General features: G+C 41.2%; 2 protein-coding genes across 2 annotated transcripts; one reads left to right on the top strand and one right to left on the bottom strand.

The window, feature by feature from the left end:
• Window positions 1-5,834: 5,834 nt before the first annotated feature.
• LOC308360178 (mpv17-like protein 2) lies at window positions 5,835-9,224 on the bottom strand. The gene is made up of 5 exons (XM_080831965.1): window positions 8,994-9,224; window positions 8,517-8,678; window positions 8,182-8,258; window positions 7,938-8,066; window positions 5,835-7,414 (listed from the first exon to the last, which is right to left on the bottom strand). Exons 1-5 carry the CDS (start codon window positions 9,178-9,180, stop codon window positions 7,301-7,303), a joined length of 669 nt encoding a protein of 222 aa, XP_080688091.1. The 5' UTR covers window positions 9,181-9,224; the 3' UTR covers window positions 5,835-7,300.
• Window positions 9,225-12,097: 2,873 nt separating this feature from the next.
• Window positions 12,098-22,634, top strand: LOC308361240 (major facilitator superfamily domain-containing protein 8-like). The gene is made up of 12 exons (XM_080833527.1): window positions 12,098-12,942; window positions 13,724-13,909; window positions 14,402-14,464; window positions 15,336-15,455; window positions 16,309-16,388; window positions 16,968-17,298; window positions 17,570-17,643; window positions 17,808-18,021; window positions 18,378-18,500; window positions 20,573-20,703; window positions 21,374-21,471; window positions 21,753-22,634. The coding sequence occupies exons 1-11, from the start codon at window positions 12,867-12,869 to the stop codon at window positions 21,446-21,448; spliced, it is 1,473 nt and encodes a 490-aa protein (XP_080689653.1). The 5' UTR covers window positions 12,098-12,866; the 3' UTR covers window positions 21,449-21,471; window positions 21,753-22,634.
• The last annotated feature ends 4,951 nt before the right edge of the window (window positions 22,635-27,585 follow it).

Below are 27,585 nucleotides of genomic sequence, written 5' to 3'. Positions count from 1 at the left end.
CCCTGTCATGGCCAGCCCAATTTCGAGACTTGAATCCCATAAAAAAAACTCTGAAATGAGATCAAGAGGAATATGGATGGTCACAAGCCATGAAAAGAAGCCGAGCTGCTTGAATTCTTGCGCCAGGAGTAGCATAAAGTCACCCAACGGCAATGTGAAAGACTGGTGGAGAGCATGCCAAGACACATGAAAGTTGTGATTTTAAATCAAGGTTATTCCACCAAATATTGATTTCTGAACTCTTCCTAAGTTAAAGCATTAGTATTGTGTAGTTTAAAAATGAATATGAGCTTGTTTTCTTTGCATTATTCAAGATCTGAAGACACTGCATCTTTTTTGTTATTTTGACCAATTGTCATTTTTCTGCAAATAAATGATCTAAATGACAATATTTTTATTTGAAATTTGGTAGGAATGTTGCCAGTAGGTTATAGAATAAAACAAAAATGTACATTTTACTTTAACACATACCAATAAATAGTAAAACCAGAGAAACTGATCATTTTGAAGTGGTCTCTTAATTTTTTCTGCGGCTGTATACAGTACTGTGCAAAAGTTTTAGGCAGGTGTGAAAAAATGCTGTAAACTAAGAATGCTTTTAAAAATGGAAGTGTTAACAGTTTATTTTCATCAATTCTTCATAAATTAACCAAATGCAGTGAAGGAACAGAAGAAAATTCTAAATTAAATCAATATTTGGTGTGACCACCCTTTGCCTTCAAAATAGCATCAATTCTTCCAGATACACTTGCGCGCAGTTTTTGAAGGTACTCGGCTGGTAAATTGTTCCAACCATCTTGGAGAACTAACCACAGATCCTCTGTGGATGTAGGCTTCCTAAAATTCTTCTGTCTCTTCATGTAAACCCAGACAGACTCGATGATGTAGAGATCAGGGCTCTGTGGGGGTCATACCATCACTTGCAGGACTTTCTGTTCTTCTTTAAGCTGAAGATAGTTGTTAATGACATTGGTTGTATGTTTGGGGTTATGTTCCTGCTGCAGAATACATTTGGTGCTAATCATACGCCTCCCTGATGGTATTGCATGATGGATTAGTATCTGCCTGTATTTCTCAGCATTGAGGACACCATTCATCCTGACCAAATCTCCAACTCCACTTGCAGAACTGCAGCCCCAAACTGGAAAGGAGCCTCTACCATGCTTCACTGTTGCCTGCAGACTCTCATTATTGTACCTCTCTCCAGCCCTTCGGCGAACAAACTGCCTTCTTCTACAGCCAAATATTTCTAATTTTGACTCATCAGTCCAGAGCACCTTCTGCCATGTTTCTGCACCCCAGTTTCCATGTTTTCGTGCTTAGTTCAGTCACTTGGCCTTGTTTCCTTGTCGGGGTAGAGCTTTTTGGCTGCAACTCTTCCATGAAGACCACTTCTGGGCAGACTTCCCCGGACAGTAAATGTCTGTACCTGGGTACCACTGGTTTCTGCCAGTTCTGAGCTGATGCCACTGCTTGAAATCTTCCGATTTCGAAGGTAAATAAGCTTGATGTGTTTTTCATCAGCTGCATTAAGTTTCCTTGGCTGACCACTGCGTCTACGATCCTCAACGTCTTCTTCAAAAGAGCTTGAACTGCACATTTTGAAACCCCTGTCTGCTTTGAAATCTTTGTCTGGGAGAGACCCTGCTGATGCAGTATAACTATGTTGTGTCTTGTTGCTGCGCTCAGTCTTACCATGTAAATGGATAAAAAATAAACATTTATTGTTTACATTTTTTAAAGCATTCTTAGTTCATAGCATTTCTTCACACCTGCCTAAAACTTTTGCACAGTACTGTATATATATATATATGTATATATATGTAGTCTTGTATTGATGATAGTTGTGCAATTTGAGAAAAACAAACCCCCACAGAAAGGGGAAATTGGTCCAAGACTCATCTTGAAATGCTTGGCGTTTCCCCAAGAACATTCCAGCTTGCTGCAGTGCTAACTACACAAATTAAACACATATGTCACATTATTTTGTGGCTGATTGATAGGTCACTAAAGACTCTCCACCCTATTTCCCACATTCCAAAGCATCAAAAACAAACAGGCGACGACAGTTAGATACAGTACATTAGAAGGATGGTCTTTTTTCATGCCTTGAAACATATTATTAAGACCATTTCTGAGCAGTCTTCATTTAATGTAAAGTTTTGTAAATCAAGAGAAGCCTAAATCTTTCTAAAATCTGAGTCTTTCTCACATCTGAGTATTTCTGTAATCTGAATCTTTCTGTAATCTGTCTTCTTCTTATCTTTTTGCCACATAATAAAGAACACAACCTTTCCTAGCCTTACAAGTTCAAGACCCCATAGTCAGACAGTGAGTGAGTGTAGGAGAATGTCTTAACAAAACAAAAAACTTCACATTGTTTTCTTAAAACCAAAAAAAAGTACCTTTCTGCAGATTGTGGTCCATTAAGATGTATACATTCAGAGGCTTATTACATTGACCCATGACATTTCCCTGCAACTGTTTTTCAATCTGAAGCAGTAGCTCAGGTGTTAGAAGGAGCACACATTAATTCACATGAAACACCAGGTCCTTACCTTGTGAGCCTTCTGTGAAGATGAGCAACAGAAATGACCAGATGGGAAACGTTGTCGCCATGGTGCTGTACGCAAATTACATCTATTCCACTATTCTAAGAGTCAGTTCTTATCTATTCCACTATTCTAAGAGTCAGATCTCATCTATTCCACTATTCTAAGAGTCAGTTCCCATCTATTCCACAATGCTTAGAGACAGTTCCCATCCTCGGGTGCTGAATGGTGATGAGGTGGGAGGTGTGGCCTGGGCCCAACCACAGCAGCATAGTAAAAGATTTGAGTTACTAAACTCTCACATGGGCCATGGACTGCCACTCCGCGATCCAATCTTAAATAGCAAGATCTGGCATCTAATTATCTCAAATAGCGATAGGAATTGATTAAGGTCTTTAAAATGTACAGAACATGTTAACAGGTAATACTGGACCAACATAATGTGTGATGAGACTGTGTGAAAGGCTTATATATTTAGGCATACACTGAAGGCTTACATATTACTAATACACTTCCCTAAAATGCAAATGTTGCTCTCAAAAGAGAAAATAATATGAATATATTTTGTATGTATCCTTTATTTGATTTGTTTTGCCTCATAAAGACGTGTTTACACGTGTACACAGTAATATTTCAAAGTAATTATTTTTCCTTTCTGTCATGCCTCTGAGTTGACTTGTTCATTTTGGTGGGTACTGTGCAAATGGAGATTCCTCATTCATTTTGCCCTATTGGGGGGAAGGGGGGGAAGAGAGAGAGAGAGAGAGAAATTAGAGGCACATACCAAGAGTTAAATGCATTACTATACATGAAATTGTAGGGGAGTAGAAGTCCATCATTATCGACTCCCTGTTCCTTATTAATAGCTATAACAATGTCTGGTCTGGTTTCAGTAGAGTACATCAACAGCTACTAGCTGTGCATAGAACTGATTATTATATAGCGCTGTTTATTATATAGCACTGTGCATAGCACTGTTTATTTTCTTTCAAAAGCTCTGAATGTTTTTGTAAACTCACCATTGGTACTTCATCCAGTCTTTCAAACTTTGAATTACTGGAGGTCAAGCCCTTTGTTAGCCCAATCACCAACAGTAAGGCCAGAATGATGACGAATATGCACAACACCGCTACCAGTCCTGGGCTCCTGTACAGTTGCTTTGCTTTACCAGCAGGGGGAGTTAAACAACAAACACAAATAACAACAAACATTCAGAGTAAACATATGACCAGAAAATACATACAAATAATGATAAAATATGGAGTTGTGCAAACCAGTTACTAGACATACCAGACCAATGATTTAATCATCACCAACCTGTACCCGTGTTTGAGCTTGTGCTCGAGCTGTCTGGTCCATGTGTCGGGGGTATGCCGGAGGCCGTGGAGTTTGGAGAGAGTGTTGACTGATTCACAGAGGGTGTGTGTGTAGCAACCACCTCTGTGACGGTGGAGTCAGAGCCATTGTCACTGGCTGTGGCACTGGACTGTGCAGGCTGCGTTGGTTGTGTGGAGTGATGACCTGTAGCCGCAGCTTCCGATGTTGTCTCAGCCTCACTGGCTGCTAAGGCAGTGCTAGTGCTAGTGAGAGCAGGACTGATGGGAGAGCTTGGGGATGTGTCTGCAGCTGCTGATGATGATGTAGACACTTTTGTTGATGATGACGTGGAAGCTGTTACTGTTGATGTTGATGTCAAATTTTGTCCTGTGTTAAATTGGTAAAATCAGCCTATTAATTATTTATAAAGATGCACAGTTTTTCCTGTGGTAAGCAGGTAAAATCAGCCTATTCATTACAAAGACACTGCTTCAGCTGGTCCCTCTCAAAAATGCTGTGCTAACCTCAGAGGATGCTGGTAGGAGGCATCTTTAGTTCACAGAGGTTAGGACAACGCCCACTTTCTGTTCTTCTGTTTATTCATGCAAACGTGTGTGTTCAACACAGTCCACCCATGTGTGTGTTCAACATAGTCTGCCCATGTGTCAGTGTGGCCCAGTCATACACCAAATGCCCACTGTACTAGACCTTATATAAGTATGGGTGTGCCAATGCATATCATGTTCAATCAATTGTATTCTCTACAGGTGGACTCCAAATGATCAATACAAACACATCTGAGAGTATCAGGAGAAATTATGTGCACGGAGAACACTTAAAGGGTCTGAATACCTACGCAAAGGCAAAATGTCTGTTTTCCTTTTTTTAATAAAAAAATAATACTATTAAATTCAGCTTTCAGTTCACCAGTGTTGAATATTAGTTTAAGATTAAGGGTGAAAAAAAAAGAATCCAATACATTTAAAAAGAGGCTATATGGCATAAACAAAAGGAGAGAAATGAAGGGGTTTACTTTCTGGAGCCACTGTATGTCTGAAGACTTTATCTCTTCTTCTCAGCAGATATATATTTTTCACCTACACTAAGGTAGACAAGTCTCTCTGGAACTTAGAACGACCAACAAACATTTCACATGTAGCTCTTAACTACCAGGAAGTATCTACAGGTCTGTGTACATTCAGAACTTTATTATATTGACTCATGACTCATTTATCTGTAACTGTTTTTGCATCACAAACCGTAGCTCAGGTGTTGGAAGGAGCACACATTAATCCACATGAAACACCAAGTCCTTACCTTGTGATATTCCTGCCGAAATTAGCAACAGAAACACAGTGATGGGAAACATGCTCGCCATGGTGCAGAGGGCAAATAAGAACTGACGGCAGCCTGCCCACATCCTTGAGAGCAGGATGTAGATGAGGCAGAGAGGCGTGGCTTTCGGTCAACTTGACCTAGCTAACTTGTCTGTGGCTGGATGGGAAGTGTTTAAACAGACGCATTTGACAAACAGCAGCTTCAATGGTACACCATTTCATTACACCACTACATTCAAAACAACCACGCCATGAGCCTCATCGCGTTCCTTAAAAAGAGTGATGGGACTAGCAAAACTTCACACAAATGTAGACTGATTGGAAGGGAATACCACAGTTGTATATTTGTAGTAAACAACAGATAACTTCACTGTATCAGCTGCTATACAACTGATTCTTACACAAACACAATTAAAGAAAGTATAACAAAACAAACACCTTTGAAATCCAACAATTATTTATGACTGTATGGGGACTATATAGCATTTTATATTTTGGGTCACTGTACTAAAATTATCCTACAAATAAAAGAATGAATAAGTAGAATACAACACAAATATTTCAAATGGTCAGCAGTGGTGGAAATGTATTAAATACTTTTATTGAAACAAAATCAAAGAATCACCCGTCAAACTATTTTAAGTAATGACAGTAAAGCCATGTTTCACATAAATGCCCACCTACTACACATGAATGATCAGACTGAATCAAAACTCAACTGTTTTAAGAAGGGTGAGTCAGGAGGTCGGGGAAGAGACTGGAGTGCGGCTGAGAATCTCTCTGAAGGCACCAGCAAAGTTGGTGGGAAAAAGGCACAGCCGTTTCACAGTCCTCTGTACTCTTCACACAGACCATAAAGACACATCACAGTCTTTCTACTGAGACATTTTCTGTAAAGTAGCAATCTGTATAAAATATGGTGGAACATCTCATTTTGTGAAATAAAAGTCAGCTTAATCAATTGGATACTTCAAAAACACACATTATTTATGCTTAAATAGTTTCAAAACCTGATTTGTCAAGGCACATTTTAAACTGATAAGACTATAATTGACATGACTGCAACATTAACTGCATTACAGCAGCTATCAGTCCCTCTGGGACTTTGTGATTTTTTTGTGATTCTTTCATGGTCAAAATGACACTTAAGAATTTTTCTATTTTTGTTTCTCTTTAAACCACACTTAAACTCCACATATAGCGGATAACAAATTGATGAGAAATACAAATCACAGACTTCAGGCAGTACATTGTCATTCCTTTCTTACTAGAATGTTATTGAAATTAAGTTGAAATGCCATGCCTTGGGTTGACCCTTTGAACCCTTTCCCAAAATGACAAGTTCTTGTTAATATTCAGAACAGTAATCGTTGGTCATCTTGTACTAACGTTAAAAGAAAACTGAACAGAAAACATGATTATTCAAAATGTGTTGACCATTCCTGTCCTTGCCCTGCCAATATTCTACTCACTCAAACTACCCTTCAATAGGCCTATGCATACATTTAGGAACAGGCTTTTATTTTACATATTCAGCTTTGTTGTGAATTTCAAGGGAATGTCTAATACCGAGCTAACTACACCGTGGCCGTCAATCCATCAAACACCTGACACCAAACTAGTGGGATAGTAAGTCGTGGCAGTGGTTGAAACACACTGCATTACCTTTTAGCACCACCAGGAGGCCAGAAGAAGTCGGAAATAAGATGCAAGTTAACATCAAGGCTTATTTTGTGCACTCACAGACCGTAGTTCCCTTAACAACACAGAAATCACAGGTTCCTTAATTCTCTGTTTGTATAAAGCACCTTCACATTTACTCCATATAAATTGAAGCATAAACGGACTTGGTGTCCTAGTGTACTACAGAACAGAACTGTAGCAAATTCAAGAGCAAGAACATCCAGAGTATTTCAAAGTGGGGCACATAAAACAAACATGATGACAACGACTGGAGAGATTAAAGAGGCCCCTGAGATCATCCCCCAGAAACCCCTATGACAGCAGATGGCCCGGGACCAAATCAGGCCCTGACCTGGCTCAGATCCGGCAGGCCTCCTTAGATCTGCCATGTCTGACAGTGCTGTTACAGTACTAGATCTTCTCCACCAGTGGCGACGTCTCCGCCACCAACGACAGCGGCTCTGCCTCCAGCGCTCCCCCTGCTGGCTGCTCCACCATTTGCGCCTCATCTCTGTGTGCCGGCTCCTGGAAACACAGGTCACAGCACTGTCTAGTCTCAATTCAATTGAATTCAATTGAATTCAACTTTAATTTAAGTTAATTCATTTAGACAGTGCCTTTAACTATTTACATTGTGCCAAGGTACTAAACAAGCATAAAACCTACTCCAGCATAGTGGCTACATTGTAATAGTTGCATCACCTTAACAGTTTAAGACTAAGGGCTCTTGTTAAAGAGAATGTAAGAAGATGGCAATGTTGGCGCGTATTCTGGACAGTGTTTGCCCGGAGTGCTTTTCTAAGAAAAAAACTACAGTGCTTCTGCTGTTGTTCAAAACGATTCCATTTGTTGAGACATAATTGTTGTTTGTCAGACCTGTTTTAAAATGCCCCAACCACATCCCTTGAACTGACTGTTTGTTTTTTAATCAGGGTGTGTGATTTTTAGCCTGCCTGCAAAAAAAGAAGGATGTTTTGCAAGAATTATTTATCTGTTTTCAACCCAGGGAGAATGGTGGATGTTTGTGAGTAAGGTGTAGCCTACTTACTCTGTGCTTCAGATACGATAGATAGGTATCCCATCCCAATGTAATGGTGTTGACATACACAACACGGAACTTTGGGGACAGGAAGTAGAAATTGATCATCTGTGCTGCGGGCCACACACACCAGTCAGCCTGTTGAAAGACAAGAAGGTGGAAGGTTTTACAGAAATTCTTTTGGTTTTGGTTCCTGCACACTTCTGCAGACAACTGGGTCCGTCAAATCAACAAAAAACACTTCAGTCCCCACCTTATAGAACTCCCAAAACTTGTCAACGAACTCTGTCCAGCCCTTTGTGACTCCATGGCCTTCCAGAAAACTCATGCCTGAAACATGAAGGGTCTATTATGGTTATCAACTTCATTAGTCTTAGTAAATAACCTTTAGTACCATCTGAATGTAGTATTTTTTTCATTTAGTTGAGTGCACCTAACATGAAGCCAACACTAATCATATCAAGCTAAGTTAATTAAGCCTACCAAGTCAATACATGTTAATGCAGATTAAATCAAGAGGTTAATACATCCAGGGCTTTGCATTTTAAATACTGGTCACTAACAATTTAGAGGATGCTGTGAACTCACCTAAGAAGTACCATCCACCAAGAATTGGGGATGCAATTAGCTGGTCAACCAAAACCTTCTTTGCAACAGTTTTAACGGCTTTTCCAACATATATCTTGTCAAGCCACATATACCAGTAATGAAGAAAAGGCCCCATCGAACTCCCAACGGCACACATTCGGGCTGTCAAGAAGAAGTTTGCAGCAGGTGGAGGTGGAGTTAGGTAAGGATACATCGGGTCTACATTCCGAAAGGACTGTGTAGCGTGGAGGCGTGTACAGTTAATAATTCACTTGGTTGCCATGAAAACATATGATCATTATCACTAAGATAAGTTGCTTAAGTAGGTAAGCAGGTAAGGTAAAGGAGGAAAGATAAGTTACCTCGAGAGACTTAATGTTATGCCACAAATATTGGTGTGAACTTAACGTAAAACAACAAAACCAGAGACATTCCTGAACACAATTTCCACCTCTGTTTACTGTCCTTTTGTCTTACCTGTACGATGCCAGTCTCGAGTTTTATCAGGTGACTTTCGCATTTCCCGACTCTGCTGAATGAAGTCTCCAAGTGACAGCATGGCTCCACCACTTACTGTGTTGGTCACAAGAAGAAATTTCCCTTTAAAAAGAGGCTTCCAGTAAAAGGATATCCGCACTAAAAAGTCTTTCCCGCGGGGAATCATCTATAGCTTAATACGTGTTTTTAAATATATATATACAATTAAATATAACACCGAAATAACTCCTGCAAAGCAGTAATCTTACAGATCACTGAGTTTTCTGATGTAAACCTTTCCTCAAACCAAGAGCAGCGTGTAGCCAGCGACCTTAACGAAAATTTCAATATGACCGCCACTAGCAATTTTTTCAAAATAAAAGTAAAAAACGTAGTCATCAGTTTTGAATTATACAGTGAGAAAAAAAGTTTAACCAACTATATGTACTAAATACAAATACCGATTACTGTTGTTCAGCTGAAAAAGGTCTTAAAACAAAATCTGGGAAATGTTTTATTCCACCTGCCTGAGACTGAGAGTTGAAAGATTGGCCTACAATAATCACCTACTGATGAACTTCAAATTGTGCTGCTGAGAAAGTAACATATTATGCATCCTATAATGGGGGTGAAATTAAACTCTCATAGCAAGTGCTCTTAGGAAATAAGTAGATATTTATGCCTGAATCGCCTTTGAAGCTACCAGGACATGGCAAGCCCCAGCCAAATCCCATACAGGAAGCCTACAGTAATGGCCTGTTGAATTCGTCGAGATTGTGTGGCTAAACCAACAAATTGTGCATCTTTGATATGGGGGTAAAATGAAATCCTTATTAAAAGTACTTAAAATACATATGTATTTCCATACGTAAAATACATATGGAAATATGTAAATGTTTAGGCCTGAATCACCATTGTAGGTACCAGTGTAAGTGGATGGAAATGCACAGCAAAAATACAGCAACAATGTAGTCCTTCCCTTGTGGGTCCTTCGTTGACATCGGAGTATGCTCACTCTCAACTCAGTAAGGACATGAATCACCTTAATTACTGCCTAACCTTATGTAACTAAACGACTCTATAGTGTTACCTTTTTTCTATTTTTTGTGTGTCATGGGAAGTTTGTTTGTCATTGTTATTATTGTCATTGGTCTAAGAAATTGCTACCGTTTGTGTTTACACATTTTATAAAACAGTTAATGTCAAACTGTTCCGTAATTTGTAGTTCTTCGTGTCATAAGAATGTTATTAATGATAATGCGGATTGCTGTACAGTTATTTAACGTGTTCTCTGTAGGCCTATGCGGTAATGTATATGTTCTATGACTCAGGCGCTGTATCAATAAAATACTGGATGTGGTAATATATAATAGATTTAATGGAGAAATGAATGATGCAAAACGTTGAAACATTTGTAAAAGCGGATTTTCAAACAAAACTTTGAAGTGGACTTTTATTTTGACGCTATTGCAGCTTATTGTCGCTAGCTCCACAAAACTAAACTGTGGTCTTTCTTTAATATTTGAAAACGTTCGGATGGCTTCTGACACCTAGCGGACAGGAATGGACAAGAAAACCATAGACATACAAACGTTTATGTCTATGATGAAAATGAAAACAGTGGAATAACAACTCTAACATAAAGGTAAGTATTTTGACCGTGACCGTGCAGATATGCAATGTTCAGATCAGTGTACATGACTGTTATCCGCAATTACACGTTTTCTTTGTCAGTAGCCTACTGTCCTCTGTGTCCTCACCGCATTTCGGGAGCCCAGCAAATGTGAGAAGTTCATGTCAGCACAGGGAGAAATTGAATTAACTGGTAACTGTGTAGAGTACGCTGGAATGATAGGGCTGCAATGTGAGTCACAGGACGCACTGCATGGTCAACAACTAGCCTATTTCCTCCCTCACATAGGAAAATGTATTACGTCTAGGCTACTTGAAACTGATGACATACGGTGACCTAAGCCAAAGATCAAAAAACTATTTTCCATTAGAGTCTTTGATTATGGAAAACGGGTATTTCAGCCCAAGCCCGTTTTTAAACAGGTTAGCTTTACAATTGCATACAAACTGCCATAACTTTTTCTACAACGCCATTAGAGCGGCGTAATAAACACAAAACATCAGCGATCGATGAGGCCAGACCACACAAATCCCGAATGCCCTTCTAGTTAACTAACCTACTTCCTCTCAACCATGGCTGCCACATTAAGAAATTGATAAATTGATTGACTGGAAAACGATTGCACTACATAGCTCAAGCTTATGTGTTGCAATTGAGCATGTGATGCTTATGAACCTTAAAGACCACTTACATTGAAAGTCAGGTTGTTAACCTTGTTAACATGTTCATAACATGTTTATATGATCTAGAGTGAAATAATCAATATCCCATGCTGCCCTCTGGAGGACCAGACTGCTCCATCAAACTTGCTCCATTACTTGTGCCTTGTCCTTCGCCCTTCAGCCTTGACAACACCTGTCAGCTCTCCCTGCCCCACATGCCCTGACCCATAATGGTTATCCTCGTGTGGTATGCATTTTTTGTTATTCCAAAAATATTCAGTCAGCCAAGCAATACACATCAGTATTTTGGTCAGCTTGGTGAGGCGCGCAACCCGATGATGCCATATATGCGACACAAACATTGTAGTCCATCAATCTAAACGATTCAAATTGTGGCTGAGGATACAATTTGATCACCAGAATCAGTAAAGTTGGTCTCAAAACATATGTCATGCCATTAACATTTCGATGTGGACCGAGATGTGTTTTCTTCTAAAAACCTCTATGGAGAATCCCATTCATTTTGCTCAGCGTTAAGAACGACAACACCAGGTTGCCACTCGATTGCTTTTCCTCCCTATACGTGAACCTGAAATGTGACATTGCAAACCTGTTATTACTGTCATTTTATGCTAGTGCAGGCTGGAGATATACAATGTGCAGAAAACATTGCAGCTATGTGACCTGTAATGCTTGCCTGTTGAATGTATGATTTATTAACATTTATTTGGTCAATTGTCTTTTTCATTTTGATGAAAAGTAAAGGGGGATTTCAGTTGTAACAATTGCTCAACAATAAAGAACGCTCTTCCGCGAGATGTCCCGTTTGTTATGTCAATTGTAAACTACAACTGGAAGAATGTAGCTTGACAGCCGTCTTTTCCAACTCCTCCCCGACTGGCTGACCAGGTTGTCTGTGTAGTCAGTTGAAGTTAGCCGAAGTCGAAAACGAACGCAGCATGTATCACATTTGAAAACGTCGCATTCGACAGGGACCCAGAGCCGCTCCTGAAGAACAGCACGACGATGTATAATCGGATTTGTGAAGCAAATGCGTAGACAAAGTGGCGGACAGTCGGAGCTCGCTTTGGCAGTGTTTCGCAAGCGTGTGGAAGGCAGCAGCGTCTCCGGTTGAAATGACTCCACTCTAGGTCTTCATTTTATAACTAGCTAAGGATTTTTTTAACAACTAGGGGGAGAGAGGTTTTGTTTTGCGTTTCTAAGGTAGCACAGGGGCCTACAGTAATGCCTATGCTATGTCTGTCAGTCGATTTCGAGAGACTACAAAGGGTATCATGCTCACATGAATGAAATTATGTTTACAAAAGACTGGGATATTCCACAGATTTGAATCTCAACTGGGTTGTGTAAAGAACGGGCGAGAGTACACCCCCTGCTGTAGACTTCTGCCACAAATGGGCACTAATTGGACGCAATGTCCCACGAATTAAGCTATATCCGTCCATCCAGATTCCAAAAGGAGCACAGTTGAAATGGCGATTATTGTTCGAAAATATCGTTGAATACAAACTAAAATAACGCCAAGACTTACTTGGTCAACTTCCAGTAAATAACAAGATGGACTATCGACGAAAGAAGAAACTCACATATTTTACAATTGGATTAATCTTCCTCTTCAGTGGAATTGAATACGGTAAGGTTTTTTTGTCAATAAGATAAAACCAAACAGAACTATACAACTAAATGGGCTGGAGTTCCTTGACAGTTAGATAGATGAACTGTCAAATTACAAAGTCGTGTCGATCAGATCACCAAAAAACTGGGTGTTAAGTCACCTAGCTCTATTAGGCAGTCTGAAGCCCGCAAGGCCATAGGACTTCTGACACCTCTGATGTAACATTAGCCTAATTTAGGATGTCCAGGATCACAGTGAAATTAACTACGTATGGAAATGGTAAAAACAAACCCATTTGGGTTGGAAGGCCTAGGGTTTGTAACGATAAACCCAAGAAGGGCCTATTGTTTGACGTTGTCTTTACTTAATATTGAGTAATGTTACCTCATGAAGTTATGGGTGACTAATTGTCCTAGAGTAGTGGCAACGTGCTAGAAAGGCAGTGACTTACTCTTGCATAACGATAGCCACTCAAAACGGACTTTTATTTTCTGCCTTATGTCGTTTACCCCTGGCTGTCTAAGGGATGCCCCATAATTATTAAAACGTGTAATAAAAAGGCATTTCTGACATGTTTGTTCAGTTTCTGTAGTGAGTCAGACATTGTGTTGTCATGGCAAGTCCATTCCCTGTTGTGGTGAAGTATGCAGTCACAAGTAGTTTATCTGAAATGACCTCTCCCTGTATAGACGTATTGTGAATACTGCTTGGCCCATTCAACCCCAAATCACAAGCATTTCTAATGAGATAACTTGATTAATGAATGAGCCCTTGGCTTCCCTGTCTGCCTCTATTGCAGCGGTGATCTTGCCCACCATATGGAGATACCTGCAGACCATGGGGGCAGAGCCCTACTTCTTGGGGCTGAGCCTGTCGGCCTTCAGCCTCAGTGGTCTTCTCTCTGGGCCGCTCTTCGGCGTGTGGTCGGACCGGAGTCACACCACAAAGAAAATCATTCTTTTCGCCAACCTGTTTGAGGTTGTTGGTGAGTGTTTTTGGACGTCAGTTTAGGAAGCTCTTCATGAGACAAAGCAGCTCATTTATTATCAAATACATGGATATTAAAGTGACACATATCACATCATTTTTCATAATCATATGATTATTATTATTGTTCTTATTATTTTTTATGACACAGTGAGAAATAATTATGCAATTGTGGATGAAGCTGCCTGGCCATTTGTGAATAAAGTTGCTTGGCAGACTGGCTTGTGTGTCCACTGTTGCACACTGTTAAACATGTCCTTTGAAAACTACAGTAAGTTGCTTGGCAGACTGGCTTGTGTGTCCACTGTTGCACACTGTTAAACATGTCCTATGTAAACTCCAGTAGGTTACTGGCAGCTATTGGCCTGTAGTATAGTGTAGTTATTTTAATCAGCATAGTAGGATCAGCATTTTAACTTTTCTGAGCTTAAATATACCCATGTTCCCGGCGTCATGACAGTTGTCTTACATATCGCCTCTCTTTTCACAGGTAATTTCATGTACTTTATGGGTTATTCCAAATGGTTACTGCTGGCCAGTCGTCTGATTGCAGGTGTGGTTATTTTTCATATCTTGCCCTACAATTTTTTTTCTGTTTATTTTAAAGACAATATGGCCAAGCGGCGTTGTGAGGACATTCATATCTACAATCAAATGCATTGTCCATTTAAAAAAAAAAGTTTTTGTAAAATATCATCCCATGTGTGTGCAAGTGCAGCTCTTCAAAGACTAACAGCTTGGCTATTTGGGAGTTGGTGTTCTTTGCTGGTGCAAGTCTTTGGCTCTGCATTTGGTTGTGTGCCACAGAGCATGTGGTCACTAAATGTAAAGTGGTTTGGTCTCATCCATCTGTTCAACTGCACAAGGCAATTGCATTAGAAAGGCTTTTTTACAGATGGGAAATGTGGTAAAAAGTGGTAAATATTTCAATATTAATGTTCTACGGTGGAACAATCACCACATTTGTAAGATGACCAAAACAAATGTATCTGACTGCAATAAATGATACTGTTATTTTTAACATGACCATGCACTATGCAACATTTTGGCTAGAAATAAATAAGTAAAGGCATGGCACATAAGGAATTGTATGATTGCTAAATGAATGAATAGTTTATTCTTACAATAAACGGTAAGCTTGGTTGTTACAAGTAAAGACTGGATTAAGTATGGGATAGAAAGCCAAGTTGTTGTAACTAACCACAAACAATGTGGTGTGACGGAGTACCCCAGATGTGTAAGGGCGTTGGTGGGGGATGCTACCTCAGTGTACACAACAAGTCCATTTGACCCTCTGGTCAGACTTTGGGAATCTAGGTGTCCATTTTGTAGATCTGCCTCACAGCACTGGGAGTGGAGACGTGTTCTTTGCTGGTGGAGGTACTTTGCTTTGAAAGGAGCTGAGCTGTTTTATTCTTCTGTAGGGATTGGAACCGGGGCTGGCTCCTCCATCTTTGGCTTTCTGACGCGGAGCACGGCCCCAGAAGACCGTTCCACCGTGTTCGCAGCTGTCATGGCCTGCAGACAGGCCGGACTGCTCATTGGTCCGTACCAACCAGCACACAGAATAATGTTTTATCACCAAACACCATACCCTCACACTGTACTGTACCACCAATGCAATACCACACGTTACTGTCCAACCATACCAGCACAGAGCCTAATGTTATATCGGCTAACACTATATACTTACACTGCACAATACCACCACAGAGATACCACACCTTACTACCCAACCATACCAGCACACAGCCTAATGTTTACTAACGATTAACACCATACCCTCACACTGTACAATACAACCACTGAGATACCACACCTTACTACCCAACTATACCACAACGATTGACATCCCCTGAAACAGTGTTTCACTATCCAGTTCCAGAGGCAGAAACATGTTGATTGCTGATACGACTCATGTAGGATGGCAACTGTAGTAACTGTTTTGGCATTGAACTACTTCAGAACATCTAGCCAAAATCAATCATCAAGAGTCGTTTGCACTACAATTACATAGAATATTCCAAAGTATGCAGATTTGGGGGGACAAGATACTGTAAATAAATGTTATCCTATAAAGGATAATGATGATGATGATGAGATTCCATCCTATTTTCTGTCTGTTTATCCCCCTCTGTTGATATGTGAGTCCTGCAGGTTCAGCCTTCAGTTCATATGAGCTGTGTGTGCCCTGCAGGTCCAACCTTCAGTTCATATGAGCTGTGTGTGCCCTGCAGGTCCAACCTTCAGTTCATATGAGCTGTGTGTGCCCTGCAGGTCCAACCTTCAGTTCATATGAGCTGTGTGTGTCCTGCAGGTCCAACCTTCAGTTAATATGAGCTGTGTGTGTCCTGCAGGTCCAACCTTCAGTTTATATGAGCTGTGTGTGTCCTGCAGGTCCAGCCTTCAACCTCTTCCTCAGGCTCTTTGACTTTCAGCTGGGTCCCTTTATGGTCAATAAGTACACATCGCCAGGGGTAAGAGGACTATGAGTACACTCATCATAGCTGTTACACACACACACACACACTCATCACAGCTGCTACACACACACACACACACACACACACACACACACACACACACACACGCACTCATCGCAGCTGTTACACACACTCATCACAGCTTTTACACACACACATCAAAGCTGTTACACACACATTTGTTTTCTTCAGTGTTTACTTCAAAAAATATGTCCATGAAACTCATGGATGTCTATTTTTGGATAAATTACATTCAAGTGATGGGTTTGTGTGTCTTAAGAACAATATTTGACACCTTGATTAATTGATGTTAACATCCTGTACGGTTGGTTGTGTGCATATCAATTATATAAACTCTAGCATTGGTTATATATGAGAGTTTTATGAAGAACATTAAAGTATGATTATGACTACATATAAAATTCATACAGTGATGGCTGTTTGTATATTGATCACATGTATTTAATTATATGATCATATAATGACATTGTATGTGTCTTTTTATCGTATGGTCATATGCATGTGTTTGTTTATATGGTCATGTGATCACATGATGTTTGTTTGTCTCTGCAGATTTTCATGTGCTTCATGTGGATCCTGCTCCAAGTTGCCGTGATGCTGATGTACTGGGACATCCCCCCTCAGGACCTGACCAATCAGAGGGAGGCTAGTGTCATGGTGGTGGAGGAGGAGATAAACGATGATGATGATGGAGAGGAGGGTGAAGATGAGGAGGGGAAGCCGCTAGTGGGGACCCAGGAGTCTCTGGGCTCTTACGGAACCCTTCCCAACGAGCCTGTGAGGGCGGTGGCCAACGGCACAGTTCCTCACGAGCATCGCCCAGACTCCCCTGAGCTACAGCCGGAGAAAGGCAGTCCTCTCAAGCTCCTGAGCGCCAGCAAAGGTGAGGTGTCTAGGGCAGCGGTGTGTGTGTGTGTGTGTGTGGGGGGGGGGGGGGGGGGGGGGGGGTGGGGGGGCTTTGAGGCAATTTTACTTGAGCTGTAGACAGATACTATACGCTTCTTCCTCGATGTGGAGCTAGCATCAGGAGCTAGCATGATGTTACGCGCTCCTTGTTGTGCTTATGCAAGGAGCCTAGCGGGAGGCGATACTGTTTGCTCTGTGTGGGGAGGAATAGCTGTGTTTTTCTGCTCATTGCTTACTTGTCTTTCCAGAGTTCCTGAAGGAGGAGGTGGTGGTGTTACTGACTGCTCAGTTCATCACGCTTTTCAACCAGACTGCACTTGAAGTGAGCACACACACACACACACGCACACACACGCACACACACACACACACACACACACACACATACAAACAGATGAACCCTTTCTTCAACATTCAACCTAATTCTATCTGCTGTCTGGTACCTCATCAGTAGTTAATCTACTTTCGTTTCTGTCTGTGCCTTAGACGATGGTGACTCCTCTGACACAGAAGTACTTTGGCTTTGGGGAGCTGGAAAACAGCATCATGTACTGTGTGTGTGGTGTGGTGGTGATCCTGGGCTTCTTCTTCGTGCGCTGGCTCAGTAAGAGGGTGGAGGAGAGAGTGGTGCTTGCCGTGGGCCTCATCATCTGCAACATATCCTGCATCTGGTGCCTCATATTTCTGGCCAACCCTGCAGGTATGCAGTCCATTAAACCCACTCAAACATTCATATCACCAGAGATGGCTGTTGTATAAACCCTGTCTTATGTTTCTGCTTTATGTCTTCCACTTTATATTCAAGGTGCAGCTTATCCTGGAACCATCTCAAATGAATAAATGACTGTGACAATGTTGTTGATGTTGATGAGATACACTGATTAGCCTTTTCTTTTCCATGATAATGTTGTGTTACTTTCTTTCACGGTGAAGTGTCTAAGTCTAATGTGATCTTGTTGCCCCTAAGTTGAGTTGTTTGTTTGTGGTGTGTGCGTGTGTGTGTGTGTGTGTGTGTGTGTGTGTGTTTGTGTGCGTGTTTGTGTGTGTGTGGAACAGGTAGCCTCCCTTGGCAGCTGGCGGAGTTTATTGTTGGAGTGTTCCTGCAGGTGCTTGGCCTTCCCTTCGTGGCGGTTGCTCAGGTGTCTCTCTTCTCCAAGGTCACTTCAGAAAAGACACAAGGTGGGTTGTCTTAGGACCATAATTTGAAAGGAGATTTCATGTTAGCAGTGTTGCATTATATACTGATACTAGAGGTATTGTGATACCTTGCCATTAGTAAATGGTACTATACCCCATTTTATTGGTATCAGTTTTTTAAGAATAACAGTGTTTTAAAAAGAGCCGTATTTCCTGTGAGCAGTGTCGCGAATTTAGTGACTTTGTTGCTAGATTAAAGAAACTTTCTGATCTGCCCTAATTGCACTATAGAAAAGGTCATGGTAAGGTCACGTATCTTACCATGACTTTATTAGATTTTCCGTGTGTCCCCTGGAACATCCTACTAGAGCCTCAGAAGGCTCTCAAACAATGAGTCCTCCTTGGTTGCATCTAATCTACCTACTGCAAGTTCATTCTCATCACTAGAGGCTGATGATGCTACAGAGACTCTGTGCTTTACACTGCACACTGGATAACGTGTCCTCCATCAATACACACACACACTTGTCTGGATAACGTGTGTCCACTCCTACATCAAGACCTGCTCGTTCGAAACCCTGTCATCCTTGGCACACACCAATATCTGTAAAGTACCAAAGGAACTTAGAGCTGCTGAGAGAAAATGGCGTAAATACAGAGATGCCAATGATCTTGGTAACTATCAGTCTCTGTTATGTGCCTTTTCCACCTTAAGAAGGCCTTTACCAAGAAAATGTTGACCTTGCCACAGACAATAGGAAACCATTTTCCTTTTTTCAAGAATCTCCTTAACCCCCCACCACTGCCGACAGTTACCTTCCTCTCTGCTGATGACTTTGCAACTTTCTTTGCTGAAAATGTTGCTGCTCTTAGTGTGCGATTCTGCGACCCTCCTTAACAGGTTTTACCTTGTCTGGGAGTTGAGGCGTCATTGGATTAATTCTCCCCTCTCTGAGGAAGAAGCCTTCTTCAACGGAATCGACCTACAACATGTCCTCTGGACCCCATCCCAACCAACCTTTTCCAATCTATCTTCCCTTCAATTGTACTGTCATTGTGCAGTACTACACTTAGGGAGAGTTATAGACCTCTCTCCCTTACGTTCTGTCAAGGATTCTTGAAAAAGTTGTCTTCAAGCAAGTTTTTGATTTCCTGTCTCGAATTAATTTGTTAAACCCAAAGCAGTCTGGTTTTAAGAATGGTCATTCTCCTGAAACTGCTCTTTTGTGTGTGACTGAAGCATTGAGAGTAGCAAAGGCCTCTGCTCAGTCATCAGTGAACCGTGGCATCCTCCCTTATGTTGTCTGAACTGGGAATTTTGTGACTTTTTGTGACTCCACAATTTGTGGCTCTAACTGCATGCCTCAGTGATCTTTCAGTTTTACCTTCAACTCAGTCTTTAAAAAACTGCTCCTAGTATTCCCAGCCAATCCAGCTATTCCACAAAATATTAGCCTGCAGCTTGGTTCATCTTCATTGCCCCCAGCTAAAATAGCATGGAGCCTGGGTGCTATTGATGACCAACTTAATTTATCTGAGCGTGTAGCTTCTGTCTCGAGGTGCTGTTGGGTCACACTCTATAATATTCCACAGATCAGACCCTCACAATATGCTACACATGTTTCCGTGTAGGCTCTTGTTATCTTTAAACTACACTACAGCAGTGCAATGTTAAGGGGCATGTCTGCATGTGTAGTTGCAGATGACCAATAATGCAACGGTGCGTTTGGTTTTTGATCAGCCAAGGAGGACACATGGAACTCTGCTGCCTATCACCCTTCAGCTGCTAAAATTACATTTAAATTCCTCAATATCGCCTATAGGACAGCCACTGGATCAGCATCAACTTATCATCATAGTTTTGGTATTTATAATAATAATAATAATTGATTGCTTTTAGTTTAAATTGATAATTTATATTGTTTGTATTTGCATTGTTTGTTGTATTATTATTTTTTTATCTAATGATTTTCAAATGTTTTGTAAGTCGCTTTGGACGTAATTCACCCAAGGTCTAGACCTCTCTACGGTCCTCTGTGCCCCCCTATCCTGCTTCACATGTGTAATTACACTCACAGTAAAAGTCCTCCTGTGCCCCCACTCTCTCTCCTCAGGGTTTAGCCAAGGGGTGCGGCGCTCCGTCGGGGGGCTGGCCACCATCCTGGGGCCCCTCTGGGCAGGGGGGCTGACCAACAACCTGTATGTGATGCTGGGGATGATGATGGCTCTGTTGGTCCTACTCACAGTGAGTGCCTTACAGGGCTATTGGCGCTTGCGTGCCAGATTTGTGGATGTTGCATGTTGTTTATAGTGTGCATTTTGTGTTGTCTCTGACGGCCACTGGTCACCCAGACCTCTTCAAATTCAAAATTCAAACTTTTGGTAATTTATTTAGAATTATACTTGGAAAACTGTATGTAAAGTAATTCAAGCTAGCTCCACCTCCAGCAGCTAAAACCGTAACATGCTGCTTACACACTTCAGTATTAATAATCCAATGATGTCATATATAATAATATATCCGTCAGACCAAACCAGTACTTTTACTGAAATGCTTTCACTACATTTCGCTGCTAGTGCTAATACTTTTACTGAAGTTGTTTTTCATACAATATTTCTACTTGTAATAAAGTGTTCTTACATTTACGTTTAGTCATTTGGCAGATGCTTTTATCCAAAGTGACGTACAAGGAAACTGTATTTATACATCAGGAGCCGTTAGAGGTTCAGTGTCTTGCTCAAGTGCACTTACACACTTGGTAAGGAGGAGTGGGGAATCGAACTAGCAACCTTCCGACTACTAAACGACTCCTCTACCACTGTCACCCCTCCATTTTTACACTGCTGGATCTAAATACTTCTTCCACCACTGCCTGAGACAGTACTGAGTCCTGATTTGATTATGTCTGTTGCAGATCATGATGTTTATTTCGTATGAGAAGCTGGTGGAGCCTGCTGTGGTTGAACACGCAGACAGCTATGAGGACTGAGCTGCTCGCAGGGTTCACAGGAAGTGAGTTTGACATGAGACTTAATCAGTAATGAGCTATTTGGATTTGACTTGAGACTGTTCATAATTTATATTGTTTTAAACGCACAGTGACACAATCTAGACAAGACATCTTATCATTAGATACATTCACTTTAGCTGTGCTTAGTGCTTGTGTTGTTGATTTATGTCAATAAAATCATTCCTTTTAAAAACTAACAGTTTTATTGTGGTTTATCATTATTAAGTACTCCCATACCACTGATATGAAACCTCTTTTTCTCTTTCTCTCTCTCTCTCTATAGGTATAAAGGGTTGTAGTAGTCGTGAGTCTAAGTTCTGATTGGTCTTAAGGCTTTAGGACCAGAATGTGACAGGCTTCACAGGTACTGGACCACCCACACCTCATCACCTGACCCTCACTGATTCACCTCAGCGGACTTGGCTGGCTGGTCTTCACTTCAGCAGACTGGGCCGGCTGGAATTCACATCAACTGACTTGGCCGGCTGGACTTCACCTCAGCGGACTGGGCCAGCTGGACTTCTGCTATGTTTCCTGTGGAAATAATGGGGGGAGGGCGGACGACGTGTGTGAGCCAAATAAAAGATTGCAAAGTGTGCAGTCAGTAAAGCTGGAATATATTTATTCAGGCATCAATGTGTGGCACTTATCCAGGGAAATGCAACAGCTAATGGTCCACATCGTTGAATAGCTTTTTTCAAACATGCAATAACCCTTGTGGACACGAGGGTGCTGACCTCCTGTCTGATGTGCCACCTTGTATATCACCCGTCTTCCTGTGTGTTACAAACCACTGCAGGCACTGAGTGTAAAATGGTTTATTGGCTAACTGTTTTGACTCACTGCTATTAGTTTCATGTGTCAGAAGATGTTTAAAAATGTCAAAAGGTAAAAAAAGTGTCATATTTCTACTAGTTTGAGCTGAATTTGGAGATCCCTAAGTTATTTAAGTTATTTTTATTTTTTAACAACACTGGAATTGCATTTTTGCCTAATTGCTTAATCAATGGTTATATATTTTGGAATACTTGTTTATTTATTTGTAACTCCATGACCAACTTGTATGCTGTGTATTTAGTCGGTAAAACATGTTCTAAAAAGCAATACATCCCAAACATATTCTCATCAAATATAATAAAAAACACGTTATTGGTTGCTTTTTCAGCTGCACTTTCCCAAACAAGGTTTCTGTTGCTGTTTTGTCTGTTTTTGTTTCTGCGACTTAATGTGGTAAACTGGTGTGTTGTCATGCGACTTTTCAAAGTACTTATTCAAGAATTTGTAAACCTTAAATACAAAAGCCGTGAAACGTTCTAGCACTTAAATGCCGCTATCTCATCAATGCAGGAATAATTAAAGTTTTATAAGGTTATGTCAACTTTTTAGATTTTTCTTTGAAATTTCTGCTTTTTTCCTATTATTTAAATAACATGTTTCCTGGTAAGACACATTTTACAAAAATATAAAATGGATACTTGTATTTAATGTGTAAATACAAGAAAAAGAATAACAGTTTGTGTGGTGATGACAATATAATTTATTATACAGCTCATTATCGGGAAAATAAGCCCCGACAGGGCGAACAGCACCCCGACGCGAAGCGGCTTTATTTGACCGGCGTTCTATACATTATCCCTTACTTAAGTTTCCATGAACATTGGGCCTCATTATCGAACATTTTCTGAAGTTTCTTCTGAAATGTTTGTTACGGACTTCGAAAAACCAATGTAAGAAAAAGATTTCAGCCAGATTCATGAACACCTGAAATTTGTTCTTAAGCAGCAGGAGTGTTCTGAGCTGTGCTCCCCGTTAGAGGTTTTTAAAATTCAAAGCGCGTTCTCGTGCACCTGGATTTGCATACATAAATGCCCTGCCAGCTCCTTATAATTGGCACGCGACCGTAGTGACTGGTGCAGTCGGAATCGACGGAATCCACCTGAATGCAACTCGAAAGCACTTGTCGAGTAAACGCAGAACTATCTTTACCGGTGCAGAGGTGGAGGTAATGTTGCAGGATGTAGATGTGTCCATTCTATTCCACAATGGCTATATCAACGCGATTGAGTTAAGAGCTTATTTCTTTATTCACTTACATTTGCAGTGTTCGTGTAATCCTTTTATTTATTTTAGGACATCACGATGCCTCTTAGAATCATGAATGTGAAACGTAATTGTTAATGATACAAATATTCTCGTATTTATTATTATTATTATAATTACTTTAATCCGAGGATGTCTGTAGAGTTGATCTACAATCACCAACAATTTCTCACAAATTCAGCCCTTAACACTTGTAACAAAGTGGGGCATCTTGTGTTTTTTTGAGGAATCGCATTTGAAAAAACTCTGCCTATTTACGATTGCTATTTCGCTTTCTGAAAGTCTTCTGAAGATCAGAACAAATCCCAAATGAGTATACTTTCATGAATGCCAAATGTGTTCCTAAATCCACCGGAAGTGGAGTTCAGAAGAAATTCCTTCTTAAATTCTTCTCAACTGGGTTCGAGAATGAGGCCCATTGTTCTTAGCCATTCAGGAGTCAGGCATCTGAACAGGATAGGTGACAAGATAGTTGTTCATACATAAATCATCAAGTATTAATTTTGCGCATAAGTGCTTGGTCCTAGGGAGATACAAGCCGTGGAAAAAATTAAGAGACCACTTCAAAATCATCAGTTTTTCTGGTTTTACTATTTATTGATATGTGTTTGAGTAAAATTTGCATTTTTGTTTTATTCTATAAACTACTGACAACATTTGACATGCAGAGTTTTATCTGCAGAGGATTTCAAAAGTCCCCCTTTCCTCAGGGTAGTATGAAGCCAAGTTTACACAGAGCCGAGTTGGTCTGTGTCCGAAAAGAAACTAATACAGAGAGCCCTATCGTTAAGACGAACACTCTCTATCCGCACACGGTGACGGCAACGATTCGAATATGGGGTAGAAATTGAGTAGATTTGAATCTGTACGGGGGCTGGTGTTCGTGTGCACGGATTCACGCCACCTGATGATGTCATTGGCCCACGTGATCACCTCGCAACCTCAGGCTGAACCCCTATTCACCCCACTTTCCCTTCATAACAGCAACAACAATTTAAATGTATGACGTGGCTACTTTTCCGTGACTTCCCTTTTTCTACTGTGCTTAGTTGTTTCTATTGGTATAGTGTGCTGCTCTACCTACATGTGGATAGTTTTTCGTGGTCTTATTTAGCCACGTCATTTTTGAGACCAGCCAGAACACCTGACACAACCAGCATTATTTAATAACTGAATGGGTTGCCATGGCGCAGTGAGTGAGGCAGTCGAGTGCAGCAGCTCTACAGCTTAAAAAAAAAAAAAAATTCTTCCTTTTACCTTGCTGCTATTACACGTGAATTTTGCTAACGGGATTAATACAAGTGTATCTCCCATCTACCTAAATCGATGTGTTTAGGACAGGGATAACATTGACAAGCCAGACTTTGATCTGTCTGTTTAATCTATTTGCATTAGACTATTGTACAAAAACGCTTTTTGAAAGTCTGTTTTGCTGACACTTTCAAAAAGCGTTTTTGTACAATGGTCTAACATATGTTTATTATGCACGCACAACGTCCCTGGAGAGACCTGGCCCTCTTATCCCAGGGTGCCCCACTGGGGAATATCCCATACCGCAGGGCGGTTGTGACCACAGACTTAACTGAATGGGGTGCAGTTTAGGAAGTCAGGGCAGTTCGGGGTACGTGGAATTCCCGCTGGAGGGGCAAGCATATAAATGTGCTCGAGTTGAGGGCAGTTCATCTAGCCGTAGTGGAACTTCTCCCCCTTATCCGGGGCAGACATGTCCTAGTGAGATCGGACAACTCCTCCACTGTGTACCACATAAATTTCCAAGGGGGCACCGGGTCGCCTGGAAGCCAGTTGATGGACAAGCGGTTGGTAAACATCCCCTGGTCTCTCAATTTATCAAGGGAGCAAGCCGCCTGCGGCCTGGCAGGTCTTTAAGGGCTCCATCATGGGACCTGGCCACTGTACTGCACTCACTGACTCTGGCCCCCTATGATCCGCTAGACCAGGCTGACCTCAAGTTTCTCTCACAGAAAACAGTGTTTCTCCTGGCGATTTGTTCTGCCAAGAGGGTCAGCGAGCTACATGCTTTGTCTGTTAGTGAGCAGTGTCTTTGGTGGAACGCCAAATACTCTGGTGTGTCACTATGGCCAAACCCATCCTTTCTTCCCAAGGTAGTGAACCCACAGACTGTGAATCAGGTGATTGAGATCAGCTCTTTCCACCCAGAGTCTGCTCCAACGGGGGATAACTTGGGAAATCTGTGCCCGATAAGGGCGTTAAGAACCGATGTAACGCGTACTCAGTCTCTGAGGCATACACATTCACAGCTATCTGGTTATGGTGGTGTTAAACGGGGCAATCCCGTGTCCAAGCAGCGCCTGTCACACTGGGTGGTTGACGCTATTGCACAAGCCTTTGACAGTTAGAGTCTGCCTGTTCCTGGTAACTTGGTGGCCCACTCTACTAGAAGTATGGCTACCTCATGGGCTGCTCTAAGAGGGGTGTCTGTAGCAGAGATCTGTGCATCTGCTTCATGGAGTGCACCTTGCACGTTTGCACGCTTCTATACTCATCTGAGACAGGCACACACACACACACGCACACAAACATGCGCACACACAGACAGTTTGAAGTTATGCCAACATGGACTGACAAAGAAGAGAGAGACAGAGAGAGTGAGAGAGGAGGAAAAGAACAACGGTGTTTGCTATTTGTTGTGTTGCATTTCAATTCAATTCAAATGTATTTATATAGCGCCATAAAAATACAATTGCCTCTAGGCGCTTTATTTCACTACTGCAGCAGGCCCTGATGGCAGGCCCATGAGGCTAAATTGAACTTTTTGATTTTCTTCTGACACACTTAACTTCTTCCAAGTGCCCAGTTATTTAAATCACAGGACACCGTGTACAACTCAAGCACACCTTAGCCGAGGGAAACACTCTTGCAGATTGCTACAGATCAAAAGGGGGAAGATGATAAAAAAGTAGTCAGACAACATAGACAAAATGACAGTCAGATAACAGTTTTCACTTCCACTGAGTTGATCAGTTTACAGGACTTGCAAAAGGCTAATCCATCCTCAAATGAATACCTGGATCAAGTGATGATTGTGTAGGGCTCTCTAGAAATGTGCTTATTGCGACAGTCCAACTGCTTTTTCATTACTAAGCTACCAGGTGCCCAGGACTCAGTTTCACAAAATTCTTTAGTTTAGCTTCTAGCTATGATGTATTATTATAACCTTAAAACCAATTCGTATTCACTTTCATTCATAGTGGTTGGTTAATAGCCAATCAGAAATGAATACATTTATTTCAAAATACTAGTTTCCCACTTTAGAGCTAAGTATGCAGCTACGTTTCTGCTCAGCTTAAAACCATTAGTGTTTGAAGACTTAACTTTTAGTTGGGCCAAATATTATACAGTGGTTAAGAATTGTATGTGCAGTATATTTGTTTTGTCTATATTAGTCTGAGTAATAATTGTTTTCATCGACGGTGAAGCTGTGTTTTCCAACCAACGACAACAGCGTGGTCCTCGCCAAAGTTAAGATCTGCTCGAAATCATTGCTAGTTGCGTGAGTCTGTACTGTGAAGCTTTTTGAAGATCCTGGTGCTCGTGAGTGTGCCGCGGAAGAAAACTGGACTAGAGGACAACACATATCGCGAAGCGAGGGTAGCCTACATTTCCTGCTGCACCTGTGGCTTGCCTTGACTGGAACTCATTCTACTGCCTGGGTTGCGTTGGCTAGAGTTTCGCCATCTTCAGCGGAGGTTGCGTGAGTACTCTGACTTTACAAAGTGAAACCACTCAAACCAGTGAAGGATAGCAATACGGGACTGTGTAACAACAGCCTGAGCAAACTATTTGGTTAGCCTGCTAGCCTGCTAACTTTTGGATGTTACAATGTGCACCAACAATCCAAGCGCTTGGTTAGGAATAGGATAAGAAGGTGTCATTCTGTTGTTTTCATTTGAACTGTCACATATGGGTTACTAGTTGTATATATAATTGCATACTGTTTACATTTCAACTGTCACATATTGGTTACTTGTATTTGC

Source organism: Sprattus sprattus (assembly GCF_963457725.1).
Source record: "Sprattus sprattus genome assembly, chromosome: 2".
Lineage (NCBI taxonomy): Eukaryota > Metazoa > Chordata > Actinopteri > Clupeiformes > Clupeidae > Sprattus > Sprattus sprattus.
This window is presented reverse-complemented; position numbering and strand designations above follow the sequence as displayed.